Source organism: Lepidochelys olivacea, assembly GCF_965140295.1.
Source record: "Lepidochelys olivacea isolate rLepOli2 genome assembly, chromosome: 2".
NCBI classification, from domain to species: Eukaryota; Metazoa; Chordata; order Testudines; family Cheloniidae; genus Lepidochelys; species Lepidochelys olivacea.
The window spans coordinates 211,029,135-211,042,237 of NC_140412.1; the positions used below are offsets into that span (position 1 = coordinate 211,029,135).

At 42.6% G+C, this 13,103-nt stretch overlaps 1 protein-coding gene across 1 annotated transcript in view; it reads left to right on the top strand.

Moving 5' to 3' along the window:
• The first annotated feature begins 2,052 nt into the window (after positions 1–2,052).
• Positions 2,053–13,103, top strand: part of RAPGEF5 (Rap guanine nucleotide exchange factor 5) — a 218,244-nt gene continuing 207,193 nt past the window's right edge. Inside the window, exon 1 of the mRNA XM_084618683.1 lies at positions 2,053–2,257. Within this exon, the coding sequence (XP_084474809.1) occupies positions 2,069–2,257 (189 nt within the window). The 5' untranslated portion in view covers positions 2,053–2,068. The remainder of the gene's footprint in view (positions 2,258–13,103) is intronic.

The window sequence follows — 13,103 nt, forward strand, 5'->3', positions numbered from 1 at the left end:
GTATTGTTTCCCAAAGTACATTTTCCAGGCGTTTGTTGGTCTAGTTTTAAGTGTTCCAAGCAATGCTTTACTTAGGAGACTCTTCATAGGTTTATATGTCCCTGTTGACATTTTTCTTCCTGAGCTTTGACCTCAATTTACCTTTTCTTAATCTAATCCCATTGCTTCTAGCTATTGCTTCTATTGTATTATTCAAATGACAGTAATGCACTTTGATAAAGTGTTGATGAATTATTTAATTTGATACACAGGAGTATAACTAGAAGTAAAGTCGTAATTACAGTAGTTATAATTACAGTAGTGCCTAGAGACTTGGACAGAGATCAGAGCCCTATTGTGCAGAACAGAAACAAGGGATCCATGATACCTTTGGGTGCAGATTCACCTCTCCTCATATCACAGTGTGAGTGTGACAACCTGCAGCAAGTAATCCTAGCACCAGCCAATACAGCTATCCCTAACACAGTAAAGGGCAGTTGGACTGCAATGCAGATGAGGGAGAAAAAGTACAGTTCTGATAAAGCCACCCTTTATCTCAAACACTTAGCACTCTAACTAGACAAGATGGATAAGGGGAATGAGAAAGCAATTGAGACACACAGATTGGATAACATGACCAAGCTCATGTGAGAAGTCTGGTCTGGAATTGAAACAAAATTTCCTGAGTTCCAGCCTTAATCACAAGACTATCTTGCCTGTCTACGGTTAGAGCAAGTAAATTGGCATATGATATCATGGGTTCTTTTCCCACTTCTGCCAGTGACTGGTGCCTCAGTTTCCCTGGACTTAATTCCTTTTTACAGGATATAAATCCAAATAAAGTCAATGATTGACTCATATAGGGGAAGTTTAACTCATATTTGTAAAACTTATACATTTATATTTGTAAAAAAAAAATAACTCCCTCCCTAGATTTCTGTGAGGCTTAATTCATTAATGGTTGTAAAGTATATTGAAATTTGGGGATTGAAAATCACCATAGCAGAGCAAAATACTCAGACCGCATTTCATCAGGACTCCTTAATTCCTAAAGCCCTGTCTATGCTAGGATTATGTTGCTAACCTTTCCCACCATTTTGTCACCACAGTTTCAGCTCCACCAGTGGGTGTAATGGGCGTGTGTGAGCACAGACAAAGACTCCAGGCTGCTGCTACTGGAGTTTTAAGCACTATGTCATCCAAGTCTGCTCAGAGCAGGTGAAGATGACATGGCGAGAGCTGTGTGAATAACTGATTTTTCAGTTTGTTAGCCAAATTAAAAAAAAAACAAGTTTTAAATTGACCCAAAATGAAAATTTTTAGGCAAAACAAAAAAGTCTAAAAATTTGCATTTTGGGTCAACCAAAATGGTTTGATTGACCTGAAACAAAATGGGTGTGTTTAGTTTTCAAGTGTGGGGTGGTTGAGTTTTTTGTTTGGTCTTTGTTTTAATAAAATGGAAGTCAGGTTCAACACCAAAAATCATTTTGAAGATGTCACAGCAGAACATTGAGGCCTTTTTGGGGGGGTGTTTTGTTTTCTTCTTTTCATTGAAGCAATGGATTGATCAATCCACATCTGCCTTTTGCAGCTGGGCAGGAGGAAGGGGTCCTGGCTGAAAACTTTTGCCCAGCTCTCTAGCCATGGGGCTGCCGCTGGTCCCTTGTCTTCACTACCATCCCCGCCCCGTTGGAATTGCAGCCGTGCTGGTTAACCGGGAAACCGATTGCGTAGGACAGGAGGCGGTGGGTGGGCGCTGACAGCCAAGGAGTTAACAGGACTTTATTCCGATTGCTCCCCGCACCTCCTCCACCCTACCACTCACCTGCGCTTTGTCACTGCCAGAGCCACTGAGCGGGCAGGGAGCAGCGTCCCCAGGGGAGGCGCAGGGAGAAGGAAAGGGTGGAGAGAGCCCGGCGCGGGAGCATTTCCTGCACCTGTGGGATGACTCAGCGGGCCCCTCGGCCCCCCAGCCCCGCGCGCGGCGCAGAGGTGCGCGCCGCCGGCGGGCAGGGGAGCCGCGAGTGACAGCGGGGAGCGCCGCGCTCGCTCCGCGGAGGGGCGCCAGCGCCGGCCGGAGGGCTGCGGGATGGCCGTGGGCTCCGGCAAGATGCAGCCCCCGTGCGAGAGCGCGGAGCCCGCCCTGAGCCGCAGGCCGAGCGCCCGGCACCACGAGCCGCAGCAGCAAGTGCAGCTGCGGCAGAAGCTGAGGGAGCTGCCGGCGCGGCTGCGGAGCGGGCTCACGCTGCGGAGGAAGAACCCCGCCGCCGGGGGCCGGGTGAGTGAGTGAGTGACCCGCTGGCCCTGCCCTGCAGCTGCAGCGGCTCCCCCCCCATAACCCCCGCTGACAGCTCCGGGAGACCAGTGGCCTCGGCCCCACGCCCTGCGGAGGGGAGTTCCCAGGAACTGCCCCTTTCCGCCCCCGTGCACAAGGGGGTCGGCTCGACTCCCTGGCTTGTGCTCGCCCGGGCAGGAGGGGGTGGGGCGGGGCTGTCCTGTGAGTCACCGGTGCAGGAGTCCTGCTCCTACCTAGAGAGCTCGGTGCCTTCTCCGGCTCCAGCAATAACCGCCTGCCTCTGTGATCTAGAGGGAAGTGGGGCTTGCTGCATGCTTGAATGGCAGGGGCTGTGTTCAAATGCTGGGCCAGGTCTGGGTGTCTTGGTTTGTTCTGCCCCAGGCTGGCGTAAGGCCCGCCAGCAATGCCCTGGTAGGGGGGCTTTCTGGCTAGCACATTAGTCAGTGAGCCCTGGAGTAGTGCTTCATGGATGCACAATAAGCAGGAATTACTCGGGAAGTTATAAGCAGCTCTGGCTGGGAAATGGTTTTTCCACCCTGTAGCATTTCAAGATATCAAAAAGTTTCCTGTTAGGACCAAACAGGCCTTTTGAAATTTCTTGCAAAAAAACCCAAGTGGGGTTGGGGGAGAGAGACACCTACTCCAGAATAGCTTATAGGCCAGTGGTTAGAGCACTTATCCGAGACTCGGGTTCAAGCCCCTAGTCTGAATCAGTGCTTTACTCACCAGCTTATTGACTACTGTTGGCCTGGGTCTCTCTCCTGGAGCAGAAATTCCATCCTGGACCCGAGAAACCCTTCCTGATGAAAGTTTTGTCAAAACGGGTAAATTTCTGTGAAAAGTTTTGGCTTCAACCAATCAGCGTGTTCTGACAGCTGCGTTTTGTTGAAAAATTTCTGGCCAGTTCTAGATATAAGGCACTTCTGTGGCACCATAACAAGATCTCAAAGCACAATAATGAATTTTCACATTCCTAATTTAGTCTTTATTAATTTGTAAAATAAGGATTTATTCCCATTTTGCAGATTGGGCCATCAAAGCACAGAAAAGCTAAAATTATTTTCCAAGGTTCACTTAGTGAGTAAGTGCCAGAGCCAGAAATGTAACCAAAAATTCCCAGTCATGTTCCTCCAAGTGGACCATACTCTTCTCAGTGCTAGTGGCACAACAGGTGCTAATTCAAGTCTGTTTATAAGGCCCTAATGATAAAAGCTAATACAGATGGGTGGGGAGCTCCACACATGTGCAGAGGTTTGCCTGCATGGATCAGTGTGGAGGAGTGGGCTTAAATCGATATACTTTATTATTGGGTTTACTCATTATCTGGTATGTATTTTAAAACAAACACTATAGCTGAAGAAGTGCTAGGACTGGTTAGACATACAGCTATTCATGCAAATCTTCATATTTTTATCTTGTTTTCCTCTAATATGGAAAACTTGCAAAAATGTATCAAAAGGACACTGCTAAGGTGTTCCACACAGTTTTTAGAAAGTAATTTCTAATAATTTCTTGAAAGATTTGAAGCTCAAGTCTTTTACATTCCAGCTGTTCTTGTCCTCTTTCACATATACTCAAGGGCAAATAAGGGGTGGGGAATAATGGCATTTTCTAAGGGTATGTCGGCACTGTTCTTAACTCAGGTTAGCTAATTTGGGTTAAAATAGTAGTGTAGACATGGTGCCAATTTGGGTTTGTAGCTTGAATTCAACCCAAGGTTTCCTACAGGCTTTAGGTTAGGGTGCTAACCTGAGTTAAAGTGAGTTGCTGTGTCTTCATTGGTATTTTAACCAAAGTTAGATAAACTGAGAACACACACACACTTTTTTTTTTTTTTTTTTTTTGTTCCGTGTAGATCTACCATGAGACACTCTGCTCATTCATGAAACTACAATGAGATTCCACCCACAGCAGATTATGGAAATCTGTTAACATGATTTCCCTTTTATAAATCTTGTGTTCTTTAATCAGACTTTAAATAGTTAACATGAACACTTACACTGTAAATATTTGGGCATCTGAGTTGCCCATCTGTCTTCTCACGGGGGTTTTATTTCACGTCTCTCAGCTAATGTTTCATGCTGTCTCTAGACTCCATACCATCTAGCCCCAAACTGGCTGCTTTGATTCCTGCACATACTCATGTACAGCAGAAATATACCACAAAAGAGCAGATGACACTTAGTTGTCATGTCATCACTACCTTTGCATCACAGAACAAATGCCCGATTGCTATCTCCTTTGATTCACCTTGCAGTTTTTCTTGAGCTGTCTATCTTTGTAGAAGAGAGTGGGAGCTGTGGATTTTGGGAGTCCAGGACCCTAAACAACCCCACAGATCTCTGGGATCTGCATGGAATGAGTTCATGCTGCAAGAAGAGTCGCTGCTGCACTGTATGCAGGATGGCTCCAGCAGGAGCCATTAGGCCAGTGCCTGGGTTCTCCTGATCCCATGCAGTAGTAGTGCTCACTGTTGGGTTATCTGTCTGGAAATTTCTGGGCTCTGGGGGACAGTGTTGTTGAGCAAGATAGTGCCATTCTTCCATTTCACCAGGACTCTATGGGTGTGTCTACACTGCAGCTAGCAGTTAGCCTCCCAGCTTGCATACACAGACTCGCACTAGTGTGCTAAAAATAGCAATTTGGATGCTGCTGTTTGGGCGGTAGCTCAGACTCTTAAGCCTACCTGATCCCAGGTCTGAGCTTGGATGGCTATCCTAAGTCTCTGCTGGAGCTGCAGTGTCCACAATGCTAGCCTGAACCCTGCTATCGTGAGTCTGTCTACCCTGATTCAGATATTTGTAGTGTAGACATACCCTATGAAGCTCCACCCCAAGCAGTTTCAGCAAAGTGACCAGAAAGATCCTAAAAAGGTGTTATTTACACATGCCTCCTTCTGTATAGAAAAGGGATAGCTATATGTCTGGTGTACGGGACTTCCTCTGTATGTGTATCCATAGGGAAAAATCCAGCTTCATCAGGTTTAAGCAGGTGCATTGCTACTAATTCGTTCTTAGGGTATGTCTACAGAATTTGGGGGCGTGCCTCTGAGCCTTGGTAGACAGATATGATAGCTCTGCTCAAGCTGGTGTGCAAAAAATAAACAGTGTGGCCCCAGCGGTACAGGCAGCAGCTAGGATTAGCCACCTGAGTTTATACTTGTACTAAGGTGGCTATCCCTAAGCATGCCATGTCACCATGCATGCCCATTCTGCTGCTGTTAGTATGCTTTCTCGAGCAGAGCTGTCGTGTGTCTCTCTGCCTGCACGTGGAAGCACGCTTCCAGCTGCTGTGTAGGCATACCCTTGGTATTAGGTGAAACTGTTCTCAGGTGAACTCGGACTCACTGAAATCCCTTTTTGTTTGTTGTTTACTTTTCTAGGATGGCATCCTGTCACACTGAATAGGGCATAGGACTGGGAGTCATGAGACCTGTGTTCTGTTCCTGGCCCTGACACTGACTTGCTATGTGACTTAAGGCAAATCACTTAATTTCTCTCTGAGTTTCCCTGTATATAAAATGGGGATAATGATACATAACCATGCTTTGCGATATAACAATGATAAAGCACAGTATAAGTGCTAAGGCTTTTGCAGCTTTTTAAGATTGCATGTGAGTAAGTGCTGCTGAAATTTTCTTTAATTAGAAAAAAAGAAGCATTTGGGGTAGAGAGAAATGTATAAAGAATGGCATAAACTCTGCAAACAGATATAAGAAAAAAAGTCAATATTTTCATCTCTTTGATCTGTCAGTCTTGTCAGTGCCCCATTTAGGCAACAGAATGTTCAAGGACTAATTCCAAACTTCCAGTCTGTGACAGGAATGACTAAGAACTGCCTTACAATTACTTTGCATAAGGTGATATAAAATATGCATGTTCCCCTCAGTTCAGTGGAGCAAAAAACTGGACTATATATTTCTGACCTGTGTTGATTCTCTATAACCAGGTTTTCCCTAATTTCAGAGACTGGTAGAATTTAGAGCTGAAAGAAAAGACCTACTAGAACAAGGCTTGGAAAGGCTCAATAACCATTTCTGGACTGCAGATGTTAGTGTTTCATATGCAGATCTGGTAAACAACTAGGCCAAAGTAGAGCAGACTGATTCTAGATAAACTTTTCTTTAATCTAGATGGTCGTGAAAAGAGTTTTCTTTGGTCAGAGGAACCCACAACTTCATTTTGCTGATATTTTGCTCCACTGGACCCAGAGGAGCCTCTCTGGGTATGTCTATACAGCAGTTAGATATCAGTGATTGGCCCATGTCCGCTGACTCAGGCTCACGGGGCTCGGGCTAAGGGGCTGTTTAATTGCGCTGTAGATGTTTGGGCTCGGGTTACAGCCTGAGCTCTGGAACCCTCCCTGGTTGCGAGGTCCCAGAGCTCAGGCTCCAGCCTGAGCCCAAATGTCTACGTCACAATTAGACAGCCCCTTATCCCAAGCCTTGTGAGCCTGAGTCAGCTGATATGGGCCTGCTGCAGATGTTTAATTGCAGTGTACACATACCCTCTGAGGCCAGTAATGTTCCTTTAGACCCAGGGCCTCTGAGAATGTGTTTTATCCATCCAAAGATCTCTGGGGACTGCGAAGTCCCCTAAAGGACTAGAGGAAACAAAAAATTCAAGTAATCTCTTTTTTGACTTTAAGCAAGTCAAGAAAGACATGGTTTCTAGTTCAGATTTGTACAGGTCAGCTCTGACCTCCTCTTTCTGCATTCAGGTAATAGGGCTGATCCTCAGCAAAATCCAGGCCCCTACTGGTCCCTCTAAGAGCACTGAATTATTTACACTCAAGGAGAACACTGAATAGGGAAGAGTGGAAGAAGAAGTGATCATTTTAAAAAATATGGAACGTTGAAAGGTAATCCTTCCTCTCAACTTCTGAGTGCATCCTGTCTTCTCCGTTCAATGTTCCAGGTCCCAGTCCTACAACCACCTGGGAATGGAAAAAAACTTTACTTTCATTAATATTGATTGTAGTCAGTAGGGCTACTTGTGTGAGTAAAGTCATTGTTATGCCTGTTTGCAAGATCTGGCTCTGGGAGGTTTCTGTTAGTTTTGGGGGCAGAGACTGTACTTATTTGTACCTTGTAAAGCACAGTCACATTGTTGGTACTTTAAATAAAAGTGTTTGTTGGATACCAAAGGAAAGAAAATTTGAGTTTTGCGCATAGGTGCTAGAACTGGAGGTGAGGGGGATGCTGCCACCCCCCTAGCTTGAAGTTCTTTCCATCATATACAGTGATTACAGTTTGGTTTAATGCCTCTCAGCACCCCAACTGTATGAATTGTTCCAGCACCCCAGGCTTTTTGTTCTTCATTTTAGTTTAAACAAGGCAACAAAGAAAGAACGTGGTGTGTGTTCTACACCATCCAGTTTAAGGGCAAGCGTCTTCCATTCAGGAGGCAGTTCTCTATTGCACGGTTTGTATTTGTTAATGTGTAGAGCTTCCATTGCGTTCAGGTTGTGTTATGTTCCTGGACGTGCAGAACATACAGTACAGATTGTGGATCAGAGAGGAGAGGAAGAGCTTTGCCCTAAATATTTTACAGTTATAAACACTATTGGCTGTGTTTAGATAATTGACTTTATTGTTTTTCTGTATGAGAGCATTAATGAAGGGTGTAAGGTACAGTATTCTGTTCCCTGGAAAACCACTGAAATCAATGTATAAAATAAAATACTGGACTATCATTGTGGGTGATGTAACTGTCATCATTATAGAGGGGGAATGACTAATACTGGTGGCACTTGCTTTAAATCCTGAATTTTACTGACTTTGAAGTTCCACTTAGTAACTTCAAGCAGCGTACAGCTTAGCAGGTATTGTTATGTGACTAAAAATATATACTGCTGAATTTTTCCTATAATAATTGGCTTATTATATACGCCTACCAAATGTTTCATCGTATCTTTTAATTTGGCAGTATTGTAACTGGTGACACATGAGATGCTGAGTAATGATTAAGACATTGGTGGGATGGTGACCACCATAGCTCCTGGGAAACTGAATCTCCAACTGCCAGATGCTGGGACTGGACAACAGGGGATGGATCATTGGAATATTGCTCTGTTCTGTTCATTCCATCTGAAGCATCCAGCACTGACCTATGTCAGAGGCAGGATGCTGGGCTAGATGGAGCACTTGTCTGATCCAGTAGGCCATTCTTATGTAACTTCAGTGTCTATATTTTTGGTGTTTTGTTTTTTTAATACAAACTGTTTCAAAGTGAGTGACAAAACTGAGAATATTTATAATAATCATGTGTCATATTGTTGTGTGGGAAACATTGACTGGCTGTGATGCATAAATACAGTAGAACCTTGCTAAGTAACCAGTCTGGAAGCTGGGGTGATTGGAAGGGTTCCTTCCCTTAGTCATGGAGTGGTTCCACAGCTACCTTCACAGTTGCTATTTTAATCCTGAGACTGCCATAGGCTCCATAGCCATAATGTGCCCTCTCCAATTAGCAATAGAACCTCCAGCATCACCTCTGCCCTGTCCCTTGTCTAGCCATACCATACCCCCACCTGAATTGGTGCTGAGCAGACCAAAATACGGGGAAGCACAAAGGTGGACTAAACCCACTTTTGTTCTCCCCAACCAAAGAATCTGACTCAGGCTGCACATGCCCCTCAGTGAATTTGACCTCTTCATTTTTTTTTAAGCAGATTTCTTTTACCTTGCATTATTAACAACACCTTCGCTTAGTAAAACTGAAAGAATGCTACAAATGTATTTACTTTTTGCATTTGTCTCTGATTGGATAATAAAATAATATAGTCACTTTCATTTTTCTTTTAGCATCTGTTTCTAATTGACATCACCTACAGGTTCTCCTGCAGTGCTGCAGTGTTTGGTTTGGAAACCCACCAGGGAAATGCTTGTATAAGAACAAAAGATCTCTTTCCATTGAAATTAAAAAGAAAGTAATGAAAGAATTTCCATTGGCCTTAACTTTTGTAGGATCCTGTTGGGTGTTTTTGTTCAAATCTGAGCTGACAAGAGTCCCTTAAACTACATTTCTCAAAATAAATGAGCTAAGTCTGCTTTGTGGAGTAGTATGATTGATTTTTTTTTTAAGTTTGTTTACTTGCAAATGCACAACACTTGTTAATTCATGGTAGATTTCTCAGATGCTGGTGTGAATGTCGCAAAAAATGCCATAGAATCTTGCTCAAACTGTGCTGTACTCATCAAGTATTGGGTGCTAATGTTTTCAGCAGGAAGTGCCATAGTAATTCTGTATCTTGAGGAAATTACACATCGAGATGTACATTTTTGTGCTAATGATAATGTTGAAAATAGGAGGCAGTAACTTTTTTAAAAAGTGGAGCAGAATATACCACTTTCTTTACTGAACAGATGGAAACTCCTGTAATGAAACAAAAGTTTTTCCCCACAGTAATGCTAGCCTATCGTAATTAAAATGATATTCACAGACAAGGAACCAGTTTGTTTATTGTTTATGGAAAATAGTTTCCATACCTTTAAATGCCTTATATTTTCCTTGGCTGGATTGTTCATTGCAAATTTAGTTTGAATGAGTTTGAATTAAAGATAAGGATGTAGATTAATTATCATTAGAGATTTACTGCACCAATCAGCATGAGTTGGCTGAAACAACAGATGAAGTTAAATTTGCACCCTTCCTGTGAAAGCCTAAATAGGTTTGTTGCAAGAAAATAAGTGGGATTGTGCTCTGTGGGATCCATGCAGCCCCCCACGTACCCATGTTCATGGGGTGGACCAACTCTGCATTCCCTCCATGGTTTCTATGCTAGTTCCTCAGTTGGAATAGGGGCCATAGCCACTGTGAGAGATGATGTGGTCCAATGTATAGGGCACTGCCTGGCTCTGCCATTGACCTACTATTTGACCTTGGACAAATCACTTCAACTCACTGTGCCTGTTTCCCGTTCCACCCTTTGTTTGTCTTGTCTGTCTAGACTGTAACCTCTTCAGGGTACAGGCTGTCTCTTGCTATATGTTTGTACAGTGCCTAGCATACTAGGGCTTTGATGTTGATTGGGTCCTGTAAGTGTTACTGTAATAAAAATAATACAAATCTGAACCTCTTATATGGGGGAACCTTATAATCATGGACCCAGTGGCAATGCCCCTGCCTTGGTACACATGCCTCTGCATGCTGGACTATGCAGAGATATTCATAGCACAACTCTGCTGCATGGAAGTGGTTGAGTTTCTATGCAATTAAACTCTGAAGCCAAATTATGTGAAGTTTTGCTGCATTATGGGCATCTCAGATTCTCATAGCTCATGGGCCATTTTCACCCTGGGTATTTTGTATTGATTTTAGTCTGTGTTATATTCTTTATCTACATGACATTAGAAAACATCTTTTTCCAATAACTGTGCTCTCAGTGAAAGTTTCAGCATCAAAATAAAGGCAGTGGTGGTGGTGGTGAACACGAGGCTGGAGCACAAGGTCAGACTGTTCTCTCTTTTACTCACTAGCATAAGAGGTTCTGTCTTTTAGTAACTGGTATAATACTGTTTATCTCAAACTAGCTTATTGTTTATTTGTTCAGAAGAGTTTGACTTTGCCAAATGATCTACCTGCAGCCGTGTACATAAAAGGGTGTATATGTAAATAAATGAGCCTTGCTCAACTCCTACAGTACACCTTTTATTCTAACTGATTACTTTTTCACTAGTTATTCCTTGGAGAGCACTTCTCATTAGTTACAAGTCAGTATTTTTGTTATATTATAGAGAAAACATTTTGCTAATTAAGAGGGGTTTTTTTATGTTTTGCCAATCCATATAAATCAGTAGAAACTTGTTTATGCTACCAATGACTGAGCCTGATTCTTGTCTCACGGGTTTAAAACCTATGTAACCCCATTGACTTCAAAAAGCCTTCTAATTTGTCTTTTCTTTTTTTTTTCAAATATAAATGCAAGTTCCCTTCCCCTTTTTATCTAGTTAAAAAATCAAAGAAGCTGTGTACATCTTTGTTTTGGTCTTTGACTTGGACATTTAAAATATCTGTTACTAGGTGCATATGTGGTATTTTTTTATGTAGTATTTTCATAGAGTTAAATTTGGATTAAATCTATAAAATAACTTCACAGATACTTTGTGAAAATAAGTTCACAGGCTAACATCGCAGCCCAACCAATCATTTTCTACCCTGTCTATAGATCTTGAAATTTAGCTGTTATGCAAGTTTAACAGAACCAATCATGAAGAAATATTGATAAAAGATGAAACAGTATTTTGTATATATCTTAGGACATTTTAAACCAACAACAACATATTGGGTGTAAACACCATACCTTTTTGTTATGTAGTTTTTATACTCTTTCTCTAAGTAGAGTAATACAAACTCTGTCTCTCAGAGTGCTATAAAACCTTAGATATCTGACTATATCTCAGAAATACAGGGCAAATTCAGGTCCTTCCCCTGGCTGATTTGGTCTGCTTCAGGTGCACAGTGCTGCCAGAAAACTGGCTTAACCAGCTACCTGGTGTAAAGGAAATCCATAAACTCAACATAATGGCTCTGTGCCAACCCATCCTGTCCGTAATATGGGGACTATTCCTGGGAGAAAAAAGCCCTGGCTGTGGTGCCTCTGCACTCTGGCCATTTTACAATGGGGACTGGACTATTCCAGATCAGCTCTAGGATTTGGGGGCAAAGGTGGTCCATGGACTTCGACATAGATTCAGTGACCTAGGGGCCTTGGAGGTGTAGCTTTCATCTCTCTGTGCCCGCCTGTCTCGTTCCTCTGGAAGGGGGCTTCATCCCAAGGGAAGGCAGATAGTGCCAAAACAATCAGGGCAAAGTTTCCAGGAAATTAGAAATGCAACTCCTATGCTACTTTGAGCCATAGTGTATCAGATATCAAAAACTACAGGAGGTGGGGTTGGATGAATACATGCTTATTAATTTTTTACTTTATTTCTTTAGACTTATATCTGCATGGATTAAAAAGGAGTGCCTATCACTTGCTGTAGGTTCTCCTCAATAACTCTTAGCTATATGGCTGCAGAAAGTAGTGGTGGTGATGAGTAGATGACTAAAGTCAGTACTAGGGGCATCATGTTGCAGGAGGGGCACTATTTTGGAAGAGACTTAAAATCAAGGTCCTGACCATTTGCAATTGCTAAAGATTTCATGGCATTTTTCTCAAGAATATGGGTGTTTAACCTAGTGTTCTGGCCAAATTCTGACTTGGGTAACTGCATTCCACCTACCTAAAATTCCCCATGTAATTATAGATAGTTAATGGCTATCATATCCATGATAAACAGTGCTGTTGTGCACTGTTAAACAACTGCTGCATGTAGGTGGGTGCAATTCAATAGTGCGTGAAGTCATTTTTAAATATGAAGAGGTAGGGAGAAAGATGAGTGTGCACAATCAGAAAACTGTCAGGGGCATGTATAAGTGTAAACAACACACACACCTCTACATATAACTGTGCGTGCGTGCCCATGCATGCACATATATAAAATTGAACAAACTATATAAAATGCAAAATGAATATCTTGGCATATGTTTTTATTGTTGAGTTGAAGAGTAGAGGAGAGAGATATTTAGCAGGTATTTAGTTGTATTATCTCATTAAATTGACAATACTAAAACATAAAGAGTTGCAAATTGATTTTACTGATGCTGTTTATTTAATTTGTTTTTCTCTGCACTTGAATGAATCATGGCAGATCAGTAGTGATCCTTTAGGTTGGCAGGACAGACCTCAGAGCTGTTGGCACTCTAAGGTGAATTGCAGGAATTCTGCCTGTTTTTATTGCAATATCTTCTCTATCCTTACTAGCGTATATGTAATGCCGATGACC